This window comes from Penicillium pulvis (genome assembly GCF_028828015.1).
Source record: "Penicillium pulvis strain IBT 33274 chromosome Unknown contig_12_segment0_segment0, whole genome shotgun sequence".
NCBI lineage: Eukaryota > Fungi > Ascomycota > Eurotiomycetes > Eurotiales > Aspergillaceae > Penicillium > Penicillium pulvis.
In genome coordinates, this window is record NW_026643072.1 from 772,252 (window position 1) to 795,322 (window position 23,071).

A 23,071-nucleotide genomic window follows, 5' to 3' on the forward strand; every position below is an offset into this window, starting at 1 on the left:
TTTATGGGCCTGTTATTTTATCTTTAAAAATTTATTATTTTCCAACTTCATTCAAGCCAACCGTACTCAGTCCCAACTTTCTGGACGGATTCCCGCGTGTTGTCCACGATGCATATGCGTGAATACTAGCCTCCAGGGCTTCTTTTTTTGAATTATATATCTTTGGTGGAAGCGTGTGTACCTTTTGAAGCATCGAAGCCACTGAGTACATCTTACAAAGAGCCCGCCGCGAACTTGGAATTAAATGACAAATACCCCTGCACGGGCATATAGATGGTCATCAATCAATAAAAACACATAATGCAGGACGAGCGTGCAGGTGCAGAGTGCAGGCGTAGGTTTATGGTGCCAGAAATGAGAGCAAAGGCTAAAGAATGATCCATTTTCATCGGATTTTCAAATATAAGTCCTGCTGGCCGAGTGGTTCAAGTCCCTCAGGCATTCATTTACCTTAATTTGGTTGATACTTGAAGGCGGCTGGAGAAGGTTCCCTGTTTTCTTTCAATGTTTTTTTGAATTCCTAGGCGTTCCAACAGGTAATACTCTGCATCCTGTCGGTCAAACACCGAGATGAATGGAGAATGACACAGCTTAACAATGTGTATATCTTACCAGTTCAAGTTCCATGATATCCCACACCTATGCGGGAAGCTCTCGACCATTATTGCCCATTTTAGCCCATCTTTATGCTCGGAACGAACTGATTCGGACTGGCCACCTGGCTTGTGATCGGCGAAAAAGCCTGTGGAGGACCGAGTGCCTAAGGCGAGTAGAGGCGGAAAGGGACATTGAAAGTGGTATATCCCATTCTAATCAATAGCTCAGAGAATGAATTATTTATCAGGCAGAGTATATTCTTCTCCGCCAACCCAGACTTTCAAAACATTTCTAGTCGCAGTGATATTCTCCAATGGGTTGTCTGCCACCAGCACAAGGTCAGCCCGAAGACCTGACTCAATGCGTCCTCGATCCTCCAACCCAAACACCCTTGCAGGCAAACTGGTAGCAGATCGAAGAGCCTCTGTAGTCGACAAGCCACATTCAACAAGAAGCTCGAGCTCCTCATGCAAGCTGGCACCATGCGCAACTTGCATAGGAACACCCGGCGCCCGATTAGCATCCGTGCCAGCTAAAACCGGAACCCCAGCTTCATGAAGAGCAGCCACGGTCTTGCGACAATTATCATACTCTGCTCCCCGTCTCTCACAAGCCCCCTTCATCTTGACTAGCGTCGGGACACTAACACGACCACTCTCCACCATCTGCGCGATCTCTTCACGGGTCATTACTCCATCCACAGGCGCGTGCGTAACAATATCCACACCGGCACTTTGCGCCATCCGTGTAGCAATCGTTGTAGCCGCATGCGCAACAACGAGCTTCTCATGCTGATGCGCATTTGCCACTATAACGTCCATTGTCTCTTGGCTTAAGCCCGGAAGATCAACAATGACCTTGATGTAGTCAGCGCCCTCGGCGATGCGCGAGAGCACAAACTGCTTTCCTTCAGCCGGGCTCGCCACAACGGCTTCAGCAGGCATACTGGGGATCTTGCTATGGGCGCTTCCAGGACCGCATGCTGGGATACCACAAGCCCGAATGTTGGTCACGCCTTTCTGATTGCGAGAAGAGTTTAGGCGCTCGATCGGCCAGGTAGCCATATCAAGCGCAGTGGTGACGCCGTATTGGGCCATAGTGGCGAGATCATCAGGACCCATCATATGGATATGAGAGTCGATGAGCCCAGGCAATAAGAAAGCACCTTTTGCGTCAAATATACGACTTGCGACAACATCCGAGGAACCAATTACTTCACCATCGATATTGACAGTGGTTGGATCTTAAATTTCTCGCCTTCAAATACACGGGCATTGATAATAGCGGAGATGGTGGTGGAATTCGGCATTATGATATTAATAGGTATGATGTTGAAGGAAGAAAATCAAAGGATCTAGTCAGCCTGCATGGAGGTGATCACTAATTTATTTTAAAGCCAGAGAAGGCGGGTGAAGCGTTACATTTTAAAGGTTATTGATCCTCATTTGTGTAGGTATGTCGCTATGCCGGATTGGTAGCCATAGTGCGGGGAAGAAGGGACCCAGCAGAATCCACCAGTTTGCTATCTAAGCTTGGGAAGGGATCGTGGTTATATATATATTTACACATGTTCTTTGCAGCCTTCAAAGGTACAATTACGGGGTGCTTCACCTCCGAGATCGCACATGTGCATGCATGGGTGATAATAAGGCTCGGAAATCACAGTACCTACCTATGTGGTCCCCGATTTTGATGAAATTAAGGAGAATTGTTAGTGTAAAACAGATCGTCGGATCTGTTGATAGTGTACCGTGCGCGACATCGGGAGTTGAACAGACCTGCATATTAGCTTGTATAGGATAAAGACATACAGAAAGTTAAAATACCAAGCCGGGCTAATGGAGATACCAATAGATATGACACAGTTTGAGACTTCCGAGTGTGAAAAGACAACGAGAAAATGCGAGTTGGCGCTATGTATAGAATCACGTGCTCCGGAGCCGCCTCTCCTGTTTCACTTCGGGTTTCGTCTTTACCTCCGCCACTCAACTTGCAGGAGCCGGCTCTTGTGCGAAATACCTACTTAATTATCTGTGATTCACCAGCTTCTTAGTTGGACAATTCTTACAATTCTTTGGCCCTCGCACCGAAACCACGACAACTACTGCACTACATTCCCGCAGAAAGCAGCTCCGCATCCATTGACCCCACCCCTCATTCAAGCTGTTCTTTCACATTAGCGTATAGCTGGGCAATCAACCACCCCAGACTGCGGAACCAACATGAGCTCGTACTTCTCTTCCCTAACATCCTCATCCTCCATATCCAATGTCATCGGTTCGCGGCTTAACAGCCTCCGCCGCGCCATCACCGTAGGCGACGAAGCGGACGACCCGGAAAACGAAGACTGCTCTCATATTTCCAACGCACTCCGCGCCTACTACATCGAAAAGGGACGTCCATTCCCTGCATGGCTTCCTCCGGACCCAAAGGCGTCATCGGCCTCATCCTCCCGTGTCGTCGCGACCAGCCAGGGCCAGGTCCCCGCTGGTGCTAACTACGGCCGTGGAGGCGGTCTGGGTGATCTGTGGGGTGACTCGGGTTCACCTCAACCTCCACCTGCACAAACAGCCAGTCTGCGCCGAGGTCGAGGCGCGGCCAGTGTTCCTCCACTTACGTCCAACAACAGCTCGTCCTCAGGCCCCGTGGGTTCGACTGGGTCGCCGCTCACACACGCCCAGACAACGCCTGTCATTCCAGGCTCTCTTCAACCTGCTGGAGCTCGGCCCTTGCCTAGCCAGCGAGCTGGATCATATCAGTCAAATCAGACACGGATGAACTCTGGTGGATCAGGTGGTTCCGCGCAAGAACGGCTGCGGGCACGGTTGCAGGGAGGGCGGTCTCCTAGTCCTGCCAATCTTGATCCTAGTGTACGAAAGCCTGTGGGAGAACGCCGATGGTAATGTGGTAAGACAGAAGGGGAAGCTTGCATTGGATTGATTGCATAGTCATGAGCATGGTGTCGGGAGTTTTCATTCTTTTATCTGACCGTTGTACATACAATCCAATTGACCAGACTTGACTTTTGACCCACTTCCAATTTCGCGTCGGAAAAAACAGGAATAATGCCCGTATTTTCATTACTACACAAGATATATGCAGGTGTCAGGTGATTCCTGTTCTAGAATCACTTTCAGCCTCGCTCATTCTTTCCTTAACAATGATATCATGGATTCTGCGACGATCTGACCATACTGAGACGCCAACAAGTTCCTGGCCATGATACGCGAGCGCCGGAATGACGATGATTGGATCTGCAATTTTGATTTTTCCACGGACTCGTATATAGGCTAATTTCAAGTCTTAGATCCCGCTTGGCCAAGCCACCAACCCCACGCCCCCATGCTTTTGGCCAGCGAATGACGCCCTCGGCTTGCGAACGGGAAAATCCCGCAATTTCCACACGGTCAAGTCGCCAAGGGGGCGTAGACTAAAAGCCATGGGCAGAGATCCCGTAAGCTCTATCCCGACCATTTAAGAAAACAACCCGGGAACATCTCGGGATCCGGTTCCCACGTCTCCACTTCACCCCGAGATTTCTCTCCCCGGCCCGGAGATACCTGTGCGCTGAGTGGAGGGGAATTTCACCGAGAAGTCACCGACGCTGGAGTCTCCATGGGGAACCCCAAGGTACTGCGTAACGCCCCATACCCTGAAATCGGACACTCTCCGAGACTTCACCTCATGTGACGCGCCTAGTTTTCTCATTAATCGGCAAGATGACATCGCCGACTTGTCTCGGGACGTAGTCGGCTTTGTCTTCACCCGCACGAAGAGCTCCACTTGCCAGGCCGACTTCTGCCCAAATTAACGGGAAGCCGGGAATCTTCGAGAAGTGCGATGCCGATCGTGGATGCGTGGTGACATCCAATACAGCATTCTAAGGATCAGGGCGAGAATCGCCGCCACGCCGTGTGCCCTGGACTGCAACCTTGGAACTTAAACCAATTAAGCTTCCGTGGGCTGCGATTCGTCCAAACGCCCGATGAACGAATTCCCCGGCCTGTTTTCCCCTCTCCACATTCTCCCACCCTTGTCAAGCACGCAGATGGATACTGATACGGACAGTCTTGACCAGGTTTGTGCGCCGGTGAGCCCGCATTCTGTTTCCCCTCCAAGTTTCAATCCGTTTCTCGTGGCCCCCGGATCCCGTTTCTCCACAGCCGAAAAACTTGGAGTACATACTCCAGACACGAATCAGAAACACGGGACGGATCCCCAGCCGGCTTTTAGACTTTTAGTTTCGCCGTGAATTGGTTGTTTCCCCACTTTGTTTTTTCTCTCTCTCTCGTGCGTCAGTCGTCGCCAAAGCGTATTTCCGCCGTACGGGGTTGATGTGGTCTGAGAACTGACGGGCTTCAAATACTCCCTATTCCCCATTCCTGGGTTTCAATTTTTCTCTAGACGTCCTTTCTTCTCCCTTCTATTCATATACCCACTGTGTGGGACCCGGCTGAGACGCCCGGTTTAATTATTATCTATACACTTAGTTCCGTCTTTATACAATCTCTTGCCCTAGAAGGGCTTTATTTCCATCATGTCTGAGCTCAAGGATATTGAGGCTCCTTCGGACATGCACAAGGAGGCTCCTATGGCCCTCGAGATGGACCATGTGACCGATAAGGTCGACACTGAAGTCAGCGAGGCGGTGATGGATTCCGAGCTACAACTGCTCGAGGAGCGACTGCAGGCATTGCCCAAGCCCAAATGGGAGGTGACATTCTCTAATCCGGCTGTGTATACCTACATGCTGGTGGCGTTCGCTTCCATGGGAGGTCTTCTCTCTGGTCTCGATCAATCGTTGATCAGTGGTGCGAATCTGTCCCTCCCCACTGCTCTCAACCTTAGCTCCGGCGAGGCTAGTCTGGTGAATGGTGGTATGCCGCTTGGTGCTGTTGCTGGTGCCATCTTGCTGTCTCCTTGCAACGAATACCTCGGCCGTCGCATGTCTATCATTGTCTCTTGTGTCCTGTACACCATTGGTGCGGGCCTGGAGGCCGGTGCCATCAACTTTGGTATGATGTTCGCTGGTCGTATGGTTCTGGGTGCTGGTGTTGGTCTGGAGGGTGGTACTGTGCCCGTCTATGTTGCGGAGTCTGGTAAGTCTTTTTGCTTTCTTTTTCTGTCGTCCCAAGGTACTCTATACTAACGTTTTTCTACAACATAGTTCCTAGCAAGATCCGTGGTAACCTCGTTTCGCTCTATCAGCTCAACATTGCCCTTGGTGAAGTTCTTGGATATGCCGTCGCCGCCATGTTTATCGGCGTTGAAGGTTCCTGGCGCTACATTCTTGGCTCTTCGCTCGTCTTCTCGACTATCCTTTTCGTCGGCATGCTCTTCCTCCCCGAGAGCCCCCGTTACTTGATGCACAAGGGACGCGAAATCGAGGCATACGGAGTTTGGAAGCGGATTCGTGGTTTCAACGACTACGATGCCAAGGACGAGTTCCTTGGTATGCGCCAGGCCGTCCAACAAGAGTGCGAGGAGCAGGCCCAGACCAAGAAGTACGCCTGGATGGACTTCTTCACCAATCCTCGTGCTCGCCGCGCTCTTGTCTACGCCAACATGATGATCTTCCTCGGCCAGTTCACCGGTGTCAACGCTGTCATGTACTACATGTCAACCCTCATGGAGGCCATCGGCTTCGACGCAAAGACCTCTGTCTTCATGTCCCTCGTCGGTGGTGGTTCTTTGCTGATCGGCGCCATCCCCGCTGTCATGTACATGGAGCGCTTTGGCCGTCGTTACTGGGCTAATGCCATGCTTCCCGGCTTCTTCATTGGTCTCGTTCTCGTCGGTGTGGGTTACACCATCGACTATAGCAAGTACCCCGCCGCTGCTCAGGGTATTTACCTTACCGGTATCATCCTGTACATGGGCTTCTTTGGTTCCTACGCCTGCCTGACCTGGGTCATTCCTTCTGAGGTCTTCCCCACCTACCTGCGTCACTACGGTATGACCACCGCTGATGCCAACCTCTTCCTCTGCTCCTTCATCGTCACCTACAACTTCACCCGCATGATGGACTCCATGAGCCGTATCGGTTTGACCCTCGGTTTCTACGGTGGTATTGCCGTGCTCGGCTGGTTCTACCAGATCATCTTCATGCCCGAGACCAAGAACAAGTCTCTCGAAGAGATCGACGAGCTCTTCTCGCAGCCTACTTCTGTTATCGTTAAGCAGAACATGAAGCAGACTGCCCAGGTCATCCGTGATCTGTCTCACTTCCGTCTGCGGAAGGTTTTCTCTCCTGAGCCTTACGTGAAATAGGTTCTTGTTGATATGATGACATCTTAAATCTCACTACTTGTGGCGATTGAGACTGTTTTGGATTTCCTTTTTTGGTTCTTTTTATGCTCTTCATGACTCGACATGAGCATGTGCTACGACGCACTGCAATATACCCCAATCAATTGTATAACAATGAAGCTTGATCATAAAGTTTACTGCTTTCCTGCTTAAGTGCTATATGCTTTCTTCGTATCGTATTATGAAATCTGTAAGCTATGGAGTAACGATGTGAAAGGGTATAAATAAAATGTAGCAAATCTCCAATTGCTTTAATCATGGCCGTCAGTGTGCGAGTCCTTTGGAGGTTCCAGCTCACCATCAGCCTTCTCACTTATCTTTCCTCCCGTCGTCGGACTCCCTGCTTTGCTCACAGCCCCAATCCCATTTACATCTCCCGCCAACTCCTGCGGCGAGGTAGGACTCTGCTGTGCCGGTAGCTCCACCGGCGCAACTTCGGGCAGCTCAGCAAGACCAGGATCTTTCCAAACACCTTGTTCCCCCGCATCCATCTCCAGCTTCTCCTGCGACCTCCTCATAGTAGTGACACCACCATCCAACTCCGGTTTCCCATGATAGGGGTCCGGTTCTGTAGGATTTTGCAGCACGCTCTCAGAGCCCGCACCAGCCCCCCTGGCACGCTTCCGACGTCGATGCCATAGTACAAACGCAATCGCAGCAGCGATGATAATTGCAACGGGAACGCAGACTCCAATAGCAATTTTGGCGCCTGTGGATAATCCGCCACTACCACTGTTGTCTGAGGAGCTGCTGCTTGTTGAGGAAGGAATAGCATCAGATATGGTGTTGCGGATTAGGATTACGGGCATTGCTTGGAAGGTCGCGTCACCGGATTTGCCTTTTGTCCCAATTCCGCCGTTGTAATCGGCTGCTGTCATTGTGGTGCATTGGCTGTTCGTGACTGTGAGGATAGGGCGGGCAGCTAGGGTGTAGGCATTGCTGGTGCAGAGATCGCCGTTGAAGCTATAATTTCTGTTTTGATTAAATAGATATTAACACCAAACCACTGTCCACCAACCGGGCTGACACTTACGAAGGGCAGCAGACACTAGCAATATCATCTTTCCCAAGACTAGTCAAATATTCCGAAAGAAGAAAAGACTTCGTTTGATGGATATGGCTTGCGGAAAACGACGCTGTAAATCCATACGGACAGATCAGCCCCGGTGAAAACCCCTTGTAGTTGAGGTTACTGTCGTCAGATTTGGAGCCTGACCACCCGGTAGGATAGCAAGATGATGCGTATCCAATCTTTCCGCCATCACAGGTCGGACCCCATGCTAGGACGGTCGAATTGGTATTGTGTCTAATCCATTGTTCGGTGAAACAATCAGGCAGGGGCGTAAATGTAGTCGTTAAAGGACCGAAGTTGGCAGAAGCGGCCGTCATTTTCGATATATGTGCATTTCTAGTAGAGAAAAACGCAGGCAAGAGATGAGTTGGAAGACCGAGAGGAAAAAGAAAAGGAAAGTTCATGAAAACGAGAAAAGCACCGCCATCACATCACAGCGCCCTGAGCTTGAATCTGACCAAGTTGCAAGGCTGGCTCGTATGCGAAAGGGGGCCGTTTGGCTGCACCGCCATGTTGAAAGACTGGCGATCAAGCACAATAACATGATTCAAGGCCCACGATTTCAATCAGGCCAATGGGGCCCCCTGTTAAGCTTTTGAGTTTTCCTAATCAAGTCACTGCCCTGCAGTTTTTCCGACCCCCGGTGCGTCAGTGGCTTTAGGGGTCGTATAGGGCCCACTCAGGTGGGGCGTGGTGCGGGGATGGTGGCCTTATTTAGAGAAGAGGATGCAGCTGGAGGGGCCGTGAACATTCAGCATGACAATTTTATTGGGTTATGTACATTAGCATAGAAGGGCCGTGAATTGTTTCCAAAACTGCAAGAATGCCTGAAAATGAATTTGATAGTCTGAAATACTCGTTACTTATCTACATCCATTTACTACTGTTCACTGTCATCCTACAGCCACTCTGAGTACCTAATACTATCAAAGGTACCCATTGCCATCCTATGCAACTATCACTGTATAAAGTTCGAGTATCTTGAGCAAGTATGACTTGTACTAAATTTAAGTCATATTCTTCGAAACGAGCCGTAGTATCTATATGCCAGCTTAACGTATTAGAACAACCGCCTGTTTATTATTGGAAATAAAATTGGCAAACACCGATGACAGATGATATAAGTGCTACAAAAGAAAGATGTGCGAACGATCCACCACTCCGTCGCAAGCAATCAGTATCTCCTGTCAAATTCAAAACCTCCTCTCTCAGAATTTTGCAAGCGGATTCGTTTTTGGCGCCAGCTTCGATGTGCGATTGCTTGCACCTTTGCTTCAAGGCTTGATTTTGCTGTACAATTTTCGACATGTAAATCCCCTTGCTGGTAATTCTGGTCACGCTAGCAAATCCATCCCTTGCAATGCATTGTCCATCATTAGATTCAACCATGTTGTTGCCCCAGACCCAGTCCATGATCGCATCTGAACAGACAGCTCAATTTAATCTGACTGCGAGGCAGAATTTTGAGTAGTCCAAATTTGAGAGAAGAAGAAATCACTGAAGAGTTTTTCATAGTATGGAAATCTCGTGGAAGTCTTCCAAGGTTGGGATCTATGTAGACAGCGGACTGAAACCTCAGCGCTCTTTGAAAACACCATACCGCGTTATTGATAATGTTGGGGAGTATTTACACCATAAGCCAGAATCTCTCGTATCAATGGCGCTGGCTTTCATCTTTGGCAGTTCTGTTTTCTTACTAGGTATGATGGGGAAACTTTTGAAGGGTGAAACCTGCCGTCGCCTCCACTATCTGGATCATCGTTCGTTCTCAAATGGTGTCCTATCATCTTGGCCCAAGTTGCTGGTAGAGCAATGGCTGGTGAGGCATTCATAAAATGATTTCCAATCACTGACCTCCAGACTACACTTGCTGCAACGAGGAGGACAGGCGAGAGGTTGTGTGTGCCGGCTAAGCTCCTCGTTGGTTGGCTTCCACATGTGCTTAATCAAACAGTGATCTCTAGCCTTGTCTCTTCTGCGTGAAGTCTCTTCACAACCCGGCTCAGGGCAGAAAATTTTGATGCACGGGTGGTGCTGATCCTCAATGTGCCGCGTGAGGGCTCCTACAGTACCGAATTCAATGCCACATGTGATGCATTGCAATGGCTTCTTCTTGGCACTTTCCGTTCTCACATGGACAGTGTTGGGTACAGAGGCATGGGAGCTCGGTACCAGCTGGCCATAATGGTCAGGCAGAATGCTTCCTGTATCAGATTGAATAATCTGACTGGTGGTGGGTCTCTGGTGGGTTGGAGTGACCCCAAAAAGTTGCCTATTACTGACTTTGTTGGCGTCTTGTCCCTGATTTGGCTTTTCGAAAGCATCAAAACTACCGAGGTCAGGAAGAGCAGCCAATGCTAAATCATGATGATTGTTGGTCGTTGACCGTATTGGAGGCAAGCTGTCCTTCGTCGCATTGCTCGATGTATCAATCTTTAAGTCAACGTCGCTATCACAATCCTGGTTCATTGGCAGACAGGCCAGTGATATCTCCTCCAAATGCCGTCCGACATGAGTTGCATACTCTTTCGAACCTTTCCAGTCGGATTGAGAGCACAACGGGCACTTATGATCCTCCAAGTCAGGCTTGAAGACAATCTCCTCAGCTTCTGTGAGCGTCGCTCTCAACGGATGCCCAGACAGCCCGATGGTGTGGGCCATAGTGAGATGCTTGGCAAAGTCCTCCTGGGTGGTAGTAGTGATTTTGCACTTGTAGCAACGCCATTGTGATTGAGAAAGATGTTCTTTGATCTCATGGCGTGCCCACGTGTCACGGCTCGTGAATGTTTCCAGCGCATCTTTGCACTCTGCATGCGTGCATACATACGACTGTAGATCTGCGAAGACATGGATTCTGTTTAGTTAGCTCTGCTTATATTCATACCAGAATTCTAATATACCTACTTCCAGTCGATCCTGTTCCGCATGGTTATGACATCCTGACAATAATCGCATTGGAAAGGCAGCCCGTACTCATGTAGTAGATTAGGTACGCGAGGGCGGCCGTGACCCTGCTCTTCAGCATTTGAGAGGAATGACTTATGGGAGACTGCAGTAGCGGCATATTGCGACCCTCTAAAGATGGATGTTCCAATGCCAGAATCGTGAAAAATGGAGTAGGGCTTGAATCGAGTAGTAATATCTCCCCAATCGTCCTCTTCTTCTTGCTTTCTGATACGGACGAACCTTTCCCAGTTAGCTTCTGCTAGCTTCTCTACAAGAGAAGTTGGTGCAGTGGTAAATCTGTCATAACCGTCAGTCTAGGACCAAACATCCAGAGTAACTTACAAACCTATCACTAATGCGTGTAGCAAAAGGTAGCGCCCTTTTGGACAAATAGAACACATTGTCGTTGAGATGGGGTAGATGGGTTACCCTTTGCTGCAAGCAGAGAGCATGCCGCTCAATTGCTGGTACGAGGTCCATCAAGCAGACGATGTAAGAGTGGAGTCGTCCATAGCGATACAGGTCACGGTCGGGCCCGGTGGTTGAAGATGAGTCGTCAGATGTGTCTTCATCTGAGGATGAGTTTGACTCTTCGGCTGAAAGAAAGATTGCTGCATTATCTAACAGGCTCCTGAGTTCTTTCACGAGATCCCGAATAGAGCTCCTCTCGACCTGGGGCTTGAGAATAGTTTCATTGGATCCCAAAAGATAGCATATCAGGATCTCACCGATACCTTTCAAATTTTCCACCATGTTGATCTTCAAACGGTTGGACTGCCCAAGAATAATATCAAGGCGGCCAGTGAGAAAGTTCTCTTCCCATAGCCGCATGTTTGCTACATCTTTCTTCATGGTATTCAGGCGTGGACCGTGCGACATGAACTGGAGACGAGAATGCCATAGGTGGATTAAAGAGACTAAACATGCTTGGTATAGAGTTTCAACGAAGCCAACATTGGGGTCATCAGCGCTGTGTTCGATCTGGGAGTCGATCCAGTCATCAAGTAATTCTGCCGATTCATTTATCGTCTTCATATTTATAGCATCGTAAAAGCTAAACAAAGTCAACTATAAAAAGATGTCAGATATATCAAGATTAAGAGGGGGTAAAAAGCAAATACAGTCTTCGAGAATTCTCCTAGGTGAGAGAGGGGGGGGGGGGGGGACGTGGTCGGCATAGTCAGCTGAGCTCCAAGTCCAGACCCCGCAACTTCCAAATCGTGGGACATCCTGTTTATAAGTATCTCGCCTTTTTAAACTATGCGCCTTGGTTTATCAAATCATTGAAAATGACCATGTCTCTACCACCTAATACCCGGAAGGACTTTGATATCGCGATCATCTGCGCATTACAGGTAGAAGCAGACGCTGTAGAGGCACTCTTCGATCATTTCTGGGAAGAGGATGGCGATCGATACGGAAAGTCACGCGGAGACCAGAATGCATATCGAACCGGAGTTATCGGCAATCATAACGTCGTTTTAGCATATATGCCAGGCATTGGAAAGGCCCATGCAGCAAGCGTCGCGTCGAGTTTTCGATCGAGCTTCCAAGGTATCCGACTTGCGTTGATTGTTGGCATCTGCGGAGGAGTACCAGACGGGACCAGCAGCAGAATCTTTCTTGGTGATATAATTATCAGCGATGAGATCGTGATATATGATTTGGGCAGGATATACCCAGGGGGGTTTCGGCGCAAAGAGGGAATAACCAACTCTACCGTGAACATCGAAGTCAGGACCTTTCTGCAGAAATTGAAAAGCCAAAAAGGTCGGGAGCACTTACTAAAGCAAACCACCCATCACTTTACGAGGTTGCAAAAACGAGTCAGCGGCTATAGTTGCCCTGGAATAACGAGAGATCGACTTTTTGAGAACACATATCATCATAAGCATCAACGGCCCTTAAGATGCGAGGAGTGCGAAAAGGGTGAGCTATGTGAAAAAGCTCAGGAGGCCACATGTGAGGCGTTGAAATGTGATCAGAAGAAATTGGTTGCTCGTCCCATATCTTGCCCCGATAGGCCCGATATTCACTTTGGACGAATGGCTTCAGGGGACAAAGTCATGAAATCTGGCCTGGAGCGAGACAAAATTGCTCAAGCAGAGGAAGTGGTTGCGTTCGAAATGGAGGGCGCGGGAGTTTGCCATGCCCTTCCCTTCGTTTTGGTAAAGGGAGTATGCGACTACGCTGATAGTCATAAGGATAAGCATTGGCAGAAGTACACAGCCGGAAGAGCTGCTGCATGTATGAGGTCACTTTTAGAACAATGGGCAATTGTCGATTCAGCAGAAGAAAGTACCGAACGGTACAAAGAACCCTCACAAGAACATTACTATAACCTTGACACTCGTTCTGAGATGACATCTCCTCGGCCACCGCCCATTGATGAAGGCAATTCGTCGCCAAGAAGCCATGATACCACCTATGGGGACTTGTTGCAATGTATGGACTCATATGTTCTAAAAATCTTACTCGTTTCTAATATTCACAGTCTTGCCAGCGGTTAAGTTTGGTTTTAAGAGTGCACTTGCATGTTTCAAAGTAAACCGCAAGCATTTGCCTCGCGATGCTGATCTCCGGAGCCTACTGAAGACGCAGCGCGTTATTTTTCTAGAGATTCTTGAAGATATATCCTCCAACACTTCGGAATACGCAGTCCATGAACGGATTTTGTCGAATAAGCTCCACTTGGATGGGGCTCAAGCGATTCGAACAAAGCTCGAGGAGATTGAAGACATAACCAACAGCCTCCCTGTTGCCAAAAAGGAGGAATCGCAATCTAGAAGTGATGTGGACAATCTTAAAGTAAGAAGAAACTCATCAAAATACTTACTACTGGAGATACATTAACCCGCTTTCTAGAACGCAGTCGAAGATCTAGCCTCTTTGGTTCACGTTTTTGTATCTTTGATGCCTCAACCCAAAAAGCCTCGGTCAATCGAGAATTCAAAAGTATTCATGTCTTCCAGGAGTTGTCGCGAGTTTCAGCATTTTCAAATTGTCCAACAAGCTGCCTGCAGCCTCTATGATGCTTTTGGAACGGCTTGTAATGCACATACTGTCCATAATGTGCATCTATCCCTCCAACCAGATCTTGATCAAACACTATCCCGGGTGCAGTTCAATGTGGCCTATTCTCAGATTTCCATGACTTCGGGAAAGGCAATCTGGATCAAAGTCGAATCGAAGATTAAATCTCCCGAAGTCAATCCCGAAGTCAATCCCGAATCGACGTCTCTATTGATACAAGGGGAAATACGATCTCTCAAAAGATCAGTGCACTTTGAAGATAGTCCATCGGAAGTTCGCAAAGAAGTACGTTCGCAAACCTCAGGTGAATCTATTCGGTCATTATGTCCAAAAGAATCATTCAGTGGCGTCCCGAATCTTCACCTACAGCGTAATCTTTGTACTCTGATGGAGAGGTTTTCACATCAACGAGAATGCAATAGGTGTATTGGTTTACTTGGGGACAATGTTATCTGTACCCATTTGGCATACATGCACAACCAACCCGATGACAAGAGCACCTCCACCTCACTCTCCCAGCTTATATCCTTATCAAGAACCGAGCTGACCGAATGCATGAGTCTCTATGAGCAAATTCGACTATGCAGGTATCTCGCCACTGCCGTTCTATACTACCATGCCACACCGTGGCTCACCAAAGCATGGCGCAGTGAGGACATTCACTTCTTCGGTCACGGTTCCTCTCTTCGGCAGATGCCACACAACCTATTATATATCGCCATGGCTACTTCCGTTCAAGTACCAGAACCTCCCAACAACACCCAGCCCCCATCTTTGCATTACCACCATGTTGTCCGCAACCCCGTCCTCTTTGGTCTGGGTGTCATGTTCCTCGAAATCGCATACGAGGCTCCTCTCGAGGTCCTTCAACAACCAGTCGACATCGATAAAGACGGCCTGCAGGGATTTGCAGATTACTTCACAGCCCACAGGGTAGCAGAGAGCGGTAGGAAAGTCACCGGGAATTTCAAAGCAATAATAGAAAAAATGCCTAAACTGCGACTTTGGCCACGACAGTGACTTTATGAGCCCTGGACTCCAGCAAGCTTTTTATCGTGAGGTCATTGGCGGCCTCGAGAAATTAGAAGCCAAGTTACAAGAAATTTGAGCTTGATGAGGTGGAAGTCTCTAGCTTGATAGATACCTTTGTTGCGCGAGTAGATACTCTGCCGAGAAAGCCAAGTGCATAATCCTGTGGATATTTACTTTTCCTTTTGAACTTCCGATTCCCAAGAATTATGTTCTCCATGTTGGTACAAGAAATTTTCAAAGGACCGAGGTGTGGTGTGAGCAAGTTTATTCGAAGCAAGGCTCATGTGTCACACGTCTAATCAAAAATGTCATGATTGTACAACTTCCTTTTTTTATTGGAGAACGTTATGACCCCGCAAGGGTGTCACCAAATCGTCAAAGCTTTTTCTACTTTTGGCTTGCATCCAAGCAGCCTGTAGCTGAGTTGGGACCCGGTGCTTTGGCTGTTGATCGGTCCACATAGGCCCGCGTTGCGGTTACGAACTATTCGTGTTTGTTGATGGATGTGCCGAAGCCTTTGCTCAGAAAGAGTATACGTATGCCTACTACTGCCATTTTCTTGTTGTCAGCTAGCTCAGGCCTAAACATCTACGAGGGAAAAAAGGAGCGGAAAAAACAGTATGTCGTGGGGATTGGACTGGAACGAGAAAGGCCAAGGTCTCACTGTACGAAACATATGTGCTTGGAGATCACGTGACCCACAAACACCATCGATTTGTTGACAATTTCTGCAATGACCCACTTGGGCAGAGCGTTGGATTTCTTAGTTCAAGTTGATATTGGAAATGAAGGGTCCATCGAATTGTATTTGCGCTTCCCTTAGTGGGAATTATCGAGTCATCCCCCCATGTCCCTCTGGTCCTTATATCACTATCGAAGATAGACTTCATAATGAATTTGTCAACCTCAATAGAAGAGACGGACCGAATAGTGTAATCGGCTATCACATATACTTGATAACCTGTGAATCACGACATTGGGCTTAGCAGCTTGTTGTTGTCGTCAGCGAATTCTCGTTATGTTCCGCACTGAATTGTAGGACGTTTATGAGCCTCAGAATATCAATCGGCCGGATGGTGTAGTTGGTTATCACGTATCGTTAACACCGATAAGGTCCTGGGATCGAGCCCCAGTCTGGTCATTTCTTTTTGCTCTCTTTTCATTGAGAGCTTCAATTCGTTGGCAGGTTAATCAGCCTATATCCTTGAAATTGGTATGTTTTTATCTGACGGAATATGCAGAAACACCCAGAGTGCACTTTCTCCAGTTTCGAGGTTGTCTACTTTGACTGCTTTTCATGCATTGGGGAGTATCGCAGTGCTTGCACATGAATATGAACGCCAGCACTGTACTTACTGGTAGGTAGAAGATGTCTAGCTGACGCGTTTTCTTTGGTGGCAGCTCTTCCAACACTTCCGATACTGCCAAAGCGGACCATCGGAACAATAATGAGATCATCAATGGCTGTTTATAGAAAGTCTTAGCGGAGGGCAATGGTAAATGTCTTTTTTCTTTTTCTTTTTTTTTGCTGTCAACTCCGTTGAGAAGAAGCTGGTGGTGGCGAGAACAATCTAGCTGATATCCACAGTACCAATGAAAAGATAACCCAAAATACTCGAAAGAGCCTTCAATATGTTACTGGTTGAGGTCCTTTGGTATTCCGACTCTTTTCTCGCTCCACAGGACATATGTCCTAAAGAACCGCAATCTAGCGACGTTGAAATTCTTGGGCCTTCCTTTGCTGCTCTTAGATAATATGAGAATAAACATAAACTGGAAGGTGAATTGGCATCATATACAAGCCAAATAAAGATGTGTTAAGCAAGAGTCTTGAGCGCCGGGTGAATAGTTGTGAAAAAGTGAGCGAATGATATTAATGCCCAAGCTTTTGTCTCGTCCTATACGCGGACCGCCTGCGCTTTCATACAAAATCTAGTACCAGACACCACCTTGAAACAAATTTCCCCGGCTCAACGACGCATCTTTATTGCCGGAGCGCGTATAGTAATCCTTCAAGACCCGGCTCACCCCCTCGGTGGCCCGTGAACATCGCGTTCCTACAGCAGAATTAAAGCTCATAACTGATACTTTTATATTCCACTGTAGCTCTGACCGGCCAGATATGCGATAGGAAGCAAGAATGCACTCGGAATATTCCTGGGCGAGGCCGTACTCCTCGGCAGTAAGTTGGAGATCACAAAGCATCTCTAAGAGTGAGTTGTTTAACCATGTGTACCTCGCCGAGGCTCAAACCACCTCACGGAACTTTCAAAGAATTGTTGGGATGACTCATAGTCATAAGCAGAGCATCAAGGGTACATAAGCCCCTGATATCTCTCACAATCTCGATAGTATTAGAGTTATATAACAACAAGAACAGCTCAATAGATAGACCAGCGCTTCTCCCTCTACTTCATCCGTTCCCAGATAATCCTGCACAGTAAATCACATTGTGCTGTTTGTCCATCTCATCCTGCCCATCAAGTAGCCAGTATCTACGTAGGCTTTTTCGGTGTTATATTCTCTGATTTCCGTTCTGATTAGCACATGGTGCCAATGAATTGCAATGTTGATAGCAATTAATGAGAGAAGCTAGAAAAAAAGGTTCAAAGTAAATAAAAAAGAGACAGAAAACGAGGGCTTAGATAGTATTTCACCCATTTTCAACGGCTCATAAAGTTGAACACACCAAGGTCTTTGATTGAAGGGTATCTTTCAAGGTACTCTACTCTAGAATTAGTTCTATATTTTATTTATAATCCAGAAAAATAAGGCAGAGAGCTTTAGTGGGCAGTATGTTGGGAAGTTGATAGCGAATTGGAGACCATCAACGAAAGTTAAATCATTCAAAACAATAGCACTCAATTAAACAGCTGGCTCTACTGAAATTTACCATATCAGCCAGATGTAGATTCTGATTCATGGTCAGCACCACCAGCCTAGGGATACCAGCATTGTCCCTTGACCGACTGGTCAAAACAAGTCTCAATCTCAAAACCCCCGATACGCTTTACCGAGAGCGCCTCGTTGCGAAGGGTGAAAGCACTGTCCTCTCGGTGATCTCCCGTCCACAAAACTAGATCTATGGATACCCTTGAAAGGGGATCTTATAGGTAGGCGGATATGAGGTCTAGTTATGCTTGTATAAGTAACTTTTAGGGGGGCACCTAGATTAGATAGTTCTATTTCTTACGCTTTATGCGTTACAACTGTAATACTTTTCTAGCGCTAGCCTGTTATACTATAGATAGGCTATATATCTGAATCAAAGATTCTATCTATACTTGTACAAATGCGACATCAAGGTGTATGTCACTTAGCTAATCAATACTTATTCTAAATAAGCTATCTTACTTTGCTATTAATGTTCCAGAAAATAAAACGAAACCTTAATTTCATGTGGGATTTTTAACAAAAACTACTCATTCTAAATTCATATGGCCAGACCCGTATTCAATTATAATATGGTCATAAGCACTTCCTGCAAGGTTTTTGGGGCACCGATATCTTGATTAGCTTCTTAGCCAGGCTAACGAAACCGGGTGTCCCAGACTGGCCCGCATTTAAGGCCCCCCGTGGTCTTTCTCTACGGTTCGTGCCGGAGCTACCACTTCTCCACAACTTAGAGCTTCCCAGCGATGTAACCCTGGAAGTAGACATTCTATACGGGGCTTCAGCGATGAAACCTAGAAAAGTAGACATTCCCATATCCGGGATTCCCACGACAAGTAGAGTGACCAGGACTGTGGTTGAGTCTGGAGCAGCTTCCCGACGGTATCCCTTGCATTTGATTGCTTGTTCCAGTTTTCGTAGACATCATGCAAATCATTCCACGGGGCGGTGCCAACGGTGGGTCCAGTCCCATAACGTACAAGTAGCAGGAATGTCCGTAAGAAAGAGGAATCGCTCAGTGATCAGCCCATTCTCCTACCTTCTAATAACCCTCCTAGCTGTAATTGCATCTAAATAGCCCTTTTCCACTCGACAGACATATTATTATCATCACTGCCATTCTACGAAATGACCGTATCCAAAATCGTCGAACTAGCTACCCGGATCAGTGAAAACACGGCCAAGGTTGACGCCTACCTGCGCGAAAATGATCTTCCATCGCCTTCTTTCCACGAAGATGGGCCTGTGGATTTTGGAATTCGCTGCGAACAGACCAAGAAAGCCCAAGAACAGGCAATCAACCTCAGCTTCGAGCTTCAGCGCTTGCTTCTAGGTCCATTGCAATTCATGAACCCGGTTGTAAGTATACCAATTTGGTGCCCAATTCCCATATAATACACTGATTGCTATATTGACCCAAGATACCTCTTTAGCCCAACGGCTTGAGCCTTCAAGCGATTTCTAAATACAACATGGCGACCAAAGTTCCCATTCACGGGGAAATTTCCTTTGGCGACCTCGCCCGTGAATGCGGACTCAGTGAGATCAACACTCGTCGATTCGTCCGCTACGCCATAGTCTTCCATCGCGTCTTCCAGGAGCCTCGACCTGGCTATGTGGGCCACACAGCTGCGTCTCGAGTGTTAGCCGAAGACCCTGTTATGCGTGATGTGTTGTCTCATTATTTGGAGGAGTGCTTTCCTTCCTTCGCAATGGTAATGTCCTTTTCTCTCCTTGCGTCATCCCTGAGGTCGCTGACCAGGCTTTCCCCAGACTCTCAATGCAATAGATAAATTCAATGGCGGAACTGAGCCGAACCAAACCGTACGTTTTGTCAACACTAGCCCCTCATCTCCAGCCAAGCTACCTGCTAAATACTACCAGGGGTGGAATCTCTACCACGAGACAAATTTGAGCCCGTGGGACTACTATGATGCCAATCCGGAATCGGGTCGTCGATTCTTCAGCACCATGGCTTATGAGACTGAGCGCGAAGGCCGATCGAACACCGTTCTCGTGAACAATTATCCGTGGTCTTCTCTCGCCAGTACCAGCAAAGCTAACAGCAGAGAGGAGGATAAAGGACCCGCCATAATCGTCGATGTCGGCGGTTCCAGGGGCTTGACCGCGATTCAGATTGCGCAAGCTGCCCCCGAGCTCAAGATCATCGTCCAGGATCTTCCGGCCATGATCAAAGGCGCTAGTGCGAGCATCCCGGCCACAATCAAAGATCGGGTAGAGTTCATGGCCCATAATTTCTTCCAGGTGCAGGACGTGCAGGCAGACATGTACATTTATCGACATGTATTTCATAATTGGTCGCATGCAAATGCGGTCAAGATTCTGCGGGCATTAGTTCCCGCGTTGAAGACTGGGGCGAAGGTGCTGGTCAATGATTACATTGCCCCTGCTCCGGGGACCTTGAGTCCTTTGAAGGAGCAGAGGTTGCGGTTAGTACTACCTTTTCCTCTGATTGACACTTTGAATGGATAATAATTCAACACGTAATGCAGAGAGATGGATATGATCATGCTCACCCTCTGTAACGCGTACGAGCGGGAAGATCACGACTGGAAACGATTGTTCCGAGACGCGGATCCACGGTTTGAGATACTGACCATGTTTGCACCAAAGGGAGCTACGGAAGGAATTATTGAGGTTGTCTGGAGTGGATGAGTTCATTTAAATTTCAACGAATTTTTAGTCTCGTGGTGTTACTGGAAATTATTAGCAAAATATGATTGTTGAATATTGTCCGAATTTTGTGGGCTTCGGTATGAATGATCTGAAAGCTTCTGAGTCCAACAAATGGAATAGAATCGAACAGCCAAAGACACGCAACAATTAAGTTTCGGATTTGTTCTCCCAACATACTACTCACTAACCAGCGTGAGGCCTAAGTGTAGCTGAGCGGGCGGCACGCTCTGTTCTCCATACCTTGTGGCCGTGGGCATTAATAATACTAACAAAAGGAGCTATAGATGGATGAAAATGATCTTCACTCACTCAAAAATATGTCATGATAAGCCCCAAAGGCTTCAGGGCTGGAAGGAGACAAAAATAGTTGGCGAATAGAAGCATGATAGTGAATTTTGATTGTTGGTGGCTACATTTTCCCAGTAACAACAGCCTCCTAACGTTTACAAACTACATGTAACAAGAAATTTGGGTAGAAGAGCCATGATGACAGACATTTGTCAAGGCGCTATGAACCTAGGTCCAGAAGAGAAGATCTTCGTGAGTCGAGAAGCTCTTATCTCCGACGTTGGAGTACTCAACACATACACACGCACGCGAATCAAGGCCGCAATCAATCAGGCTGAGCGAATTTGCTTCGTTTCCGCAACGCCGGCCCAAGGAAATACAACATGAACATGCCTGCCACACAGCCTACAGTAAGGCCTGCCAACAAGGTCGTTCCCCTAGCCACACCCAGTGTATCATACAAGGGCCCAGACCACATAATGGCTGCAAAGGCAAGATATGCACGACACAAATCATTCATCGCAAACAAACTCGCGCTATAGCGCGTATAGGCGACGGCAATATAACTGAATATGCACTGGAGGACCAGCGTCATACCGGCTACTTCTATGAGCAGACCTATAGTCGGCACTATCCAGTGGATCGATTGACGCGAGGTCCACGCAAACATAAATAGCCCAGCAGGCACAATCAAACTCCCAAAAAGGGCGGGGATGAGTCGCTTTTCGGGCCGAGGGAATATCCCCCGGCGAAAGTCCGCGTTCAGACAGTAGTGAATGAACAGATAGTAGCAGGGGGAGAACCAAGGCGGTGGCCACAACCGAAGCCAGGAAGATCAGACCCAGCTCCCCGAGATTCATCTTGTAGACGTCAATGTACACGATCGGAAGAACTTCGAAGTAAGAGTAGAAAATAGCATAGACTAGCCCGATGTATACCGTGGAAAAGAGGATGGCGGGGTCCAGCGCATGAATCTTCCAGGGAATGATCAGAGCATCGTACACGACCTGCATAGGGGAGACATTCTTGACCTTGATCTCAGACTGAGACTGGAAGGATGGGTTTCCTGTGAGTTCTCTGAGGTGTTTCGCACGCAGGTGCAGGATGGCTGGACCGGAGGTTTCGGGCAAGAAGATGAGAAACACGAAACAGCCAGCCGCGGCCCAGAGGACCTCCCACATGGACCAGTGCCAGCCTTTCACGGGGACACTGAACCCAGAAATTACCGGGGCTATGGCTGGTCCTGCGATGGAGCACAAGCCCCAAACATATAGACCATAGGGCAGTTGCACTAGCCCGGTCACATCAGCGATGGAGGCGCCTCCAGTGGCCAGCCCGGGAGAACCAAAGAAGCCCTGGAGAAACCGGAGGACCATAAATCCTGGTACATTGTTGACAAGCGCAGTCGGGATGCCGAGGATAAGGAAGATCGTGATGGAGATCACATAGGGAGGGTTGCGACCGATAGACGGAATCTCGGACAGGGGACTCCAGATCATGGGTCCCGTGCCATACCCTAACACATACGTCGACATGCCCAGTACACTCACGGATCGCGACACGCCAAATACGGTCATGAATTCCCCCTCTGCAGCTGCAAAGATAGCGACTGACATGTAGACTATGAAGGTAAAGAGATTCACTTCTATGTATACCAGAAGCTTCGCGGCAAACGACCAATTATGCGGATTGTCCGGGTCTTGGTCGGAGTACCAATCGACTTGAATTGCCCCGTCGGGCGTGATAGCTGGCTCGATCCATGGAGACTGCGATCCTTGTTGTTCCAGTTCTGGCTGGCTTGACGGAGAGTGTGTCTGGGAGCCTATTCTTACCATCAGTTGTGTTGTCTCTTACCAGAAGTTGAGATACATCAACCTACTATCAGCGGATATGGAGTCACCCTGGGCGCGTATCTCCTTTTTAGCCTCTGAGGAGTCCGAATAGTCGAGTGGGGTATTTCTACCACCTGCAGCGTCTTTATATGGCGGTGGAAGCTCGAAGCCTGATCTTTTTTCGGTGGGTTGGAATAAGCGTCCTCCCGAAAGCCAGCGGCCGATCAGGCCGATTGGCGAATTTGTTAGGATGTGAGCCATCACGCTTCATGAAGGCAGGGGGAAGGAAGAGAGTGAGTAGTCAGATTCATTTCAATAATACTTTTTTTTTTTTCTGGACATGAAAGCTAGAGACAGACAGATGCTGACATTC

The 23,071-nt window shown here is 48.0% G+C and overlaps 9 protein-coding genes across 9 annotated transcripts; 5 read left to right on the forward strand and 4 right to left on the reverse strand.

The window, feature by feature from the left end:
- Positions 1-833: 833 nt before the first annotated feature.
- N7503_001513 (amidohydrolase family protein) lies at positions 834-1,721 on the reverse strand (the record flags this gene model as incomplete). The annotated part of the gene is made up of 1 exon (XM_057061060.1): positions 834-1,721. One exon carries the CDS (start codon positions 1,719-1,721, stop codon positions 834-836), a length of 888 nt encoding a protein of 295 aa, XP_056925022.1.
- A 1,098-nt stretch (positions 1,722-2,819) lies between these two features.
- Positions 2,820-3,500, forward strand: N7503_001514 (uncharacterized protein; the record flags this gene model as incomplete). Its single annotated transcript, XM_057061061.1, has 1 exon — positions 2,820-3,500. One exon carries the CDS (start codon positions 2,820-2,822, stop codon positions 3,498-3,500), a length of 681 nt encoding a protein of 226 aa, XP_056925023.1.
- A 1,634-nt stretch (positions 3,501-5,134) lies between these two features.
- N7503_001515 (putative MFS sugar transporter) lies at positions 5,135-6,867 on the forward strand (the record flags this gene model as incomplete). Its single annotated transcript, XM_057061062.1, has 2 exons — positions 5,135-5,696; positions 5,765-6,867. The coding sequence occupies 2 exons, from the start codon at positions 5,135-5,137 to the stop codon at positions 6,865-6,867; spliced, it is 1,665 nt and encodes a 554-aa protein (XP_056925024.1).
- A 290-nt stretch (positions 6,868-7,157) lies between these two features.
- Positions 7,158-8,295, reverse strand: N7503_001516 (uncharacterized protein; the record flags this gene model as incomplete). Its single annotated transcript, XM_057061063.1, has 2 exons — positions 7,158-7,878; positions 7,940-8,295. 2 exons carry the CDS (start codon positions 8,293-8,295, stop codon positions 7,158-7,160), a joined length of 1,077 nt encoding a protein of 358 aa, XP_056925025.1.
- A 1,537-nt stretch (positions 8,296-9,832) lies between these two features.
- N7503_001517 (uncharacterized protein) lies at positions 9,833-11,959 on the reverse strand (the record flags this gene model as incomplete). The annotated part of the gene is made up of 3 exons (XM_057061064.1): positions 9,833-10,832; positions 10,883-11,221; positions 11,271-11,959. Coding segments are annotated over 3 exons (2,028 nt in total), but the record flags the coding sequence as incomplete, so codon positions are not given.
- A 260-nt stretch (positions 11,960-12,219) lies between these two features.
- Positions 12,220-14,977, forward strand: N7503_001518 (5'-methylthioadenosine/S-adenosylhomocysteine nucleosidase family protein; the record flags this gene model as incomplete). Its single annotated transcript, XM_057061065.1, has 3 exons — positions 12,220-13,369; positions 13,419-13,732; positions 13,790-14,977. 3 exons carry the CDS (start codon positions 12,220-12,222, stop codon positions 14,975-14,977), a joined length of 2,652 nt encoding a protein of 883 aa, XP_056925027.1.
- Positions 14,978-19,009: 4,032 nt separating this feature from the next.
- N7503_001519 (O-methyltransferase-like protein) lies at positions 19,010-20,557 on the forward strand (the record flags this gene model as incomplete). The annotated part of the gene is made up of 5 exons (XM_057061066.1): positions 19,010-19,240; positions 19,315-19,596; positions 19,655-19,705; positions 19,766-20,331; positions 20,395-20,557. 5 exons carry the CDS (start codon positions 19,010-19,012, stop codon positions 20,555-20,557), a joined length of 1,293 nt encoding a protein of 430 aa, XP_056925028.1.
- Positions 20,558-21,064: 507 nt separating this feature from the next.
- Positions 21,065-21,253, forward strand: N7503_001520 (uncharacterized protein; the record flags this gene model as incomplete). Its single annotated transcript, XM_057061067.1, has 1 exon — positions 21,065-21,253. One exon carries the CDS (start codon positions 21,065-21,067, stop codon positions 21,251-21,253), a length of 189 nt encoding a protein of 62 aa, XP_056925029.1.
- Positions 21,254-21,402: 149 nt separating this feature from the next.
- N7503_001521 (MFS general substrate transporter) lies at positions 21,403-22,959 on the reverse strand (the record flags this gene model as incomplete). The annotated part of the gene is made up of 2 exons (XM_057061068.1): positions 21,403-22,688; positions 22,746-22,959. The coding sequence occupies 2 exons, from the start codon at positions 22,957-22,959 to the stop codon at positions 21,403-21,405; spliced, it is 1,500 nt and encodes a 499-aa protein (XP_056925030.1).
- Positions 22,960-23,071: the final 112 nt, after the last annotated feature.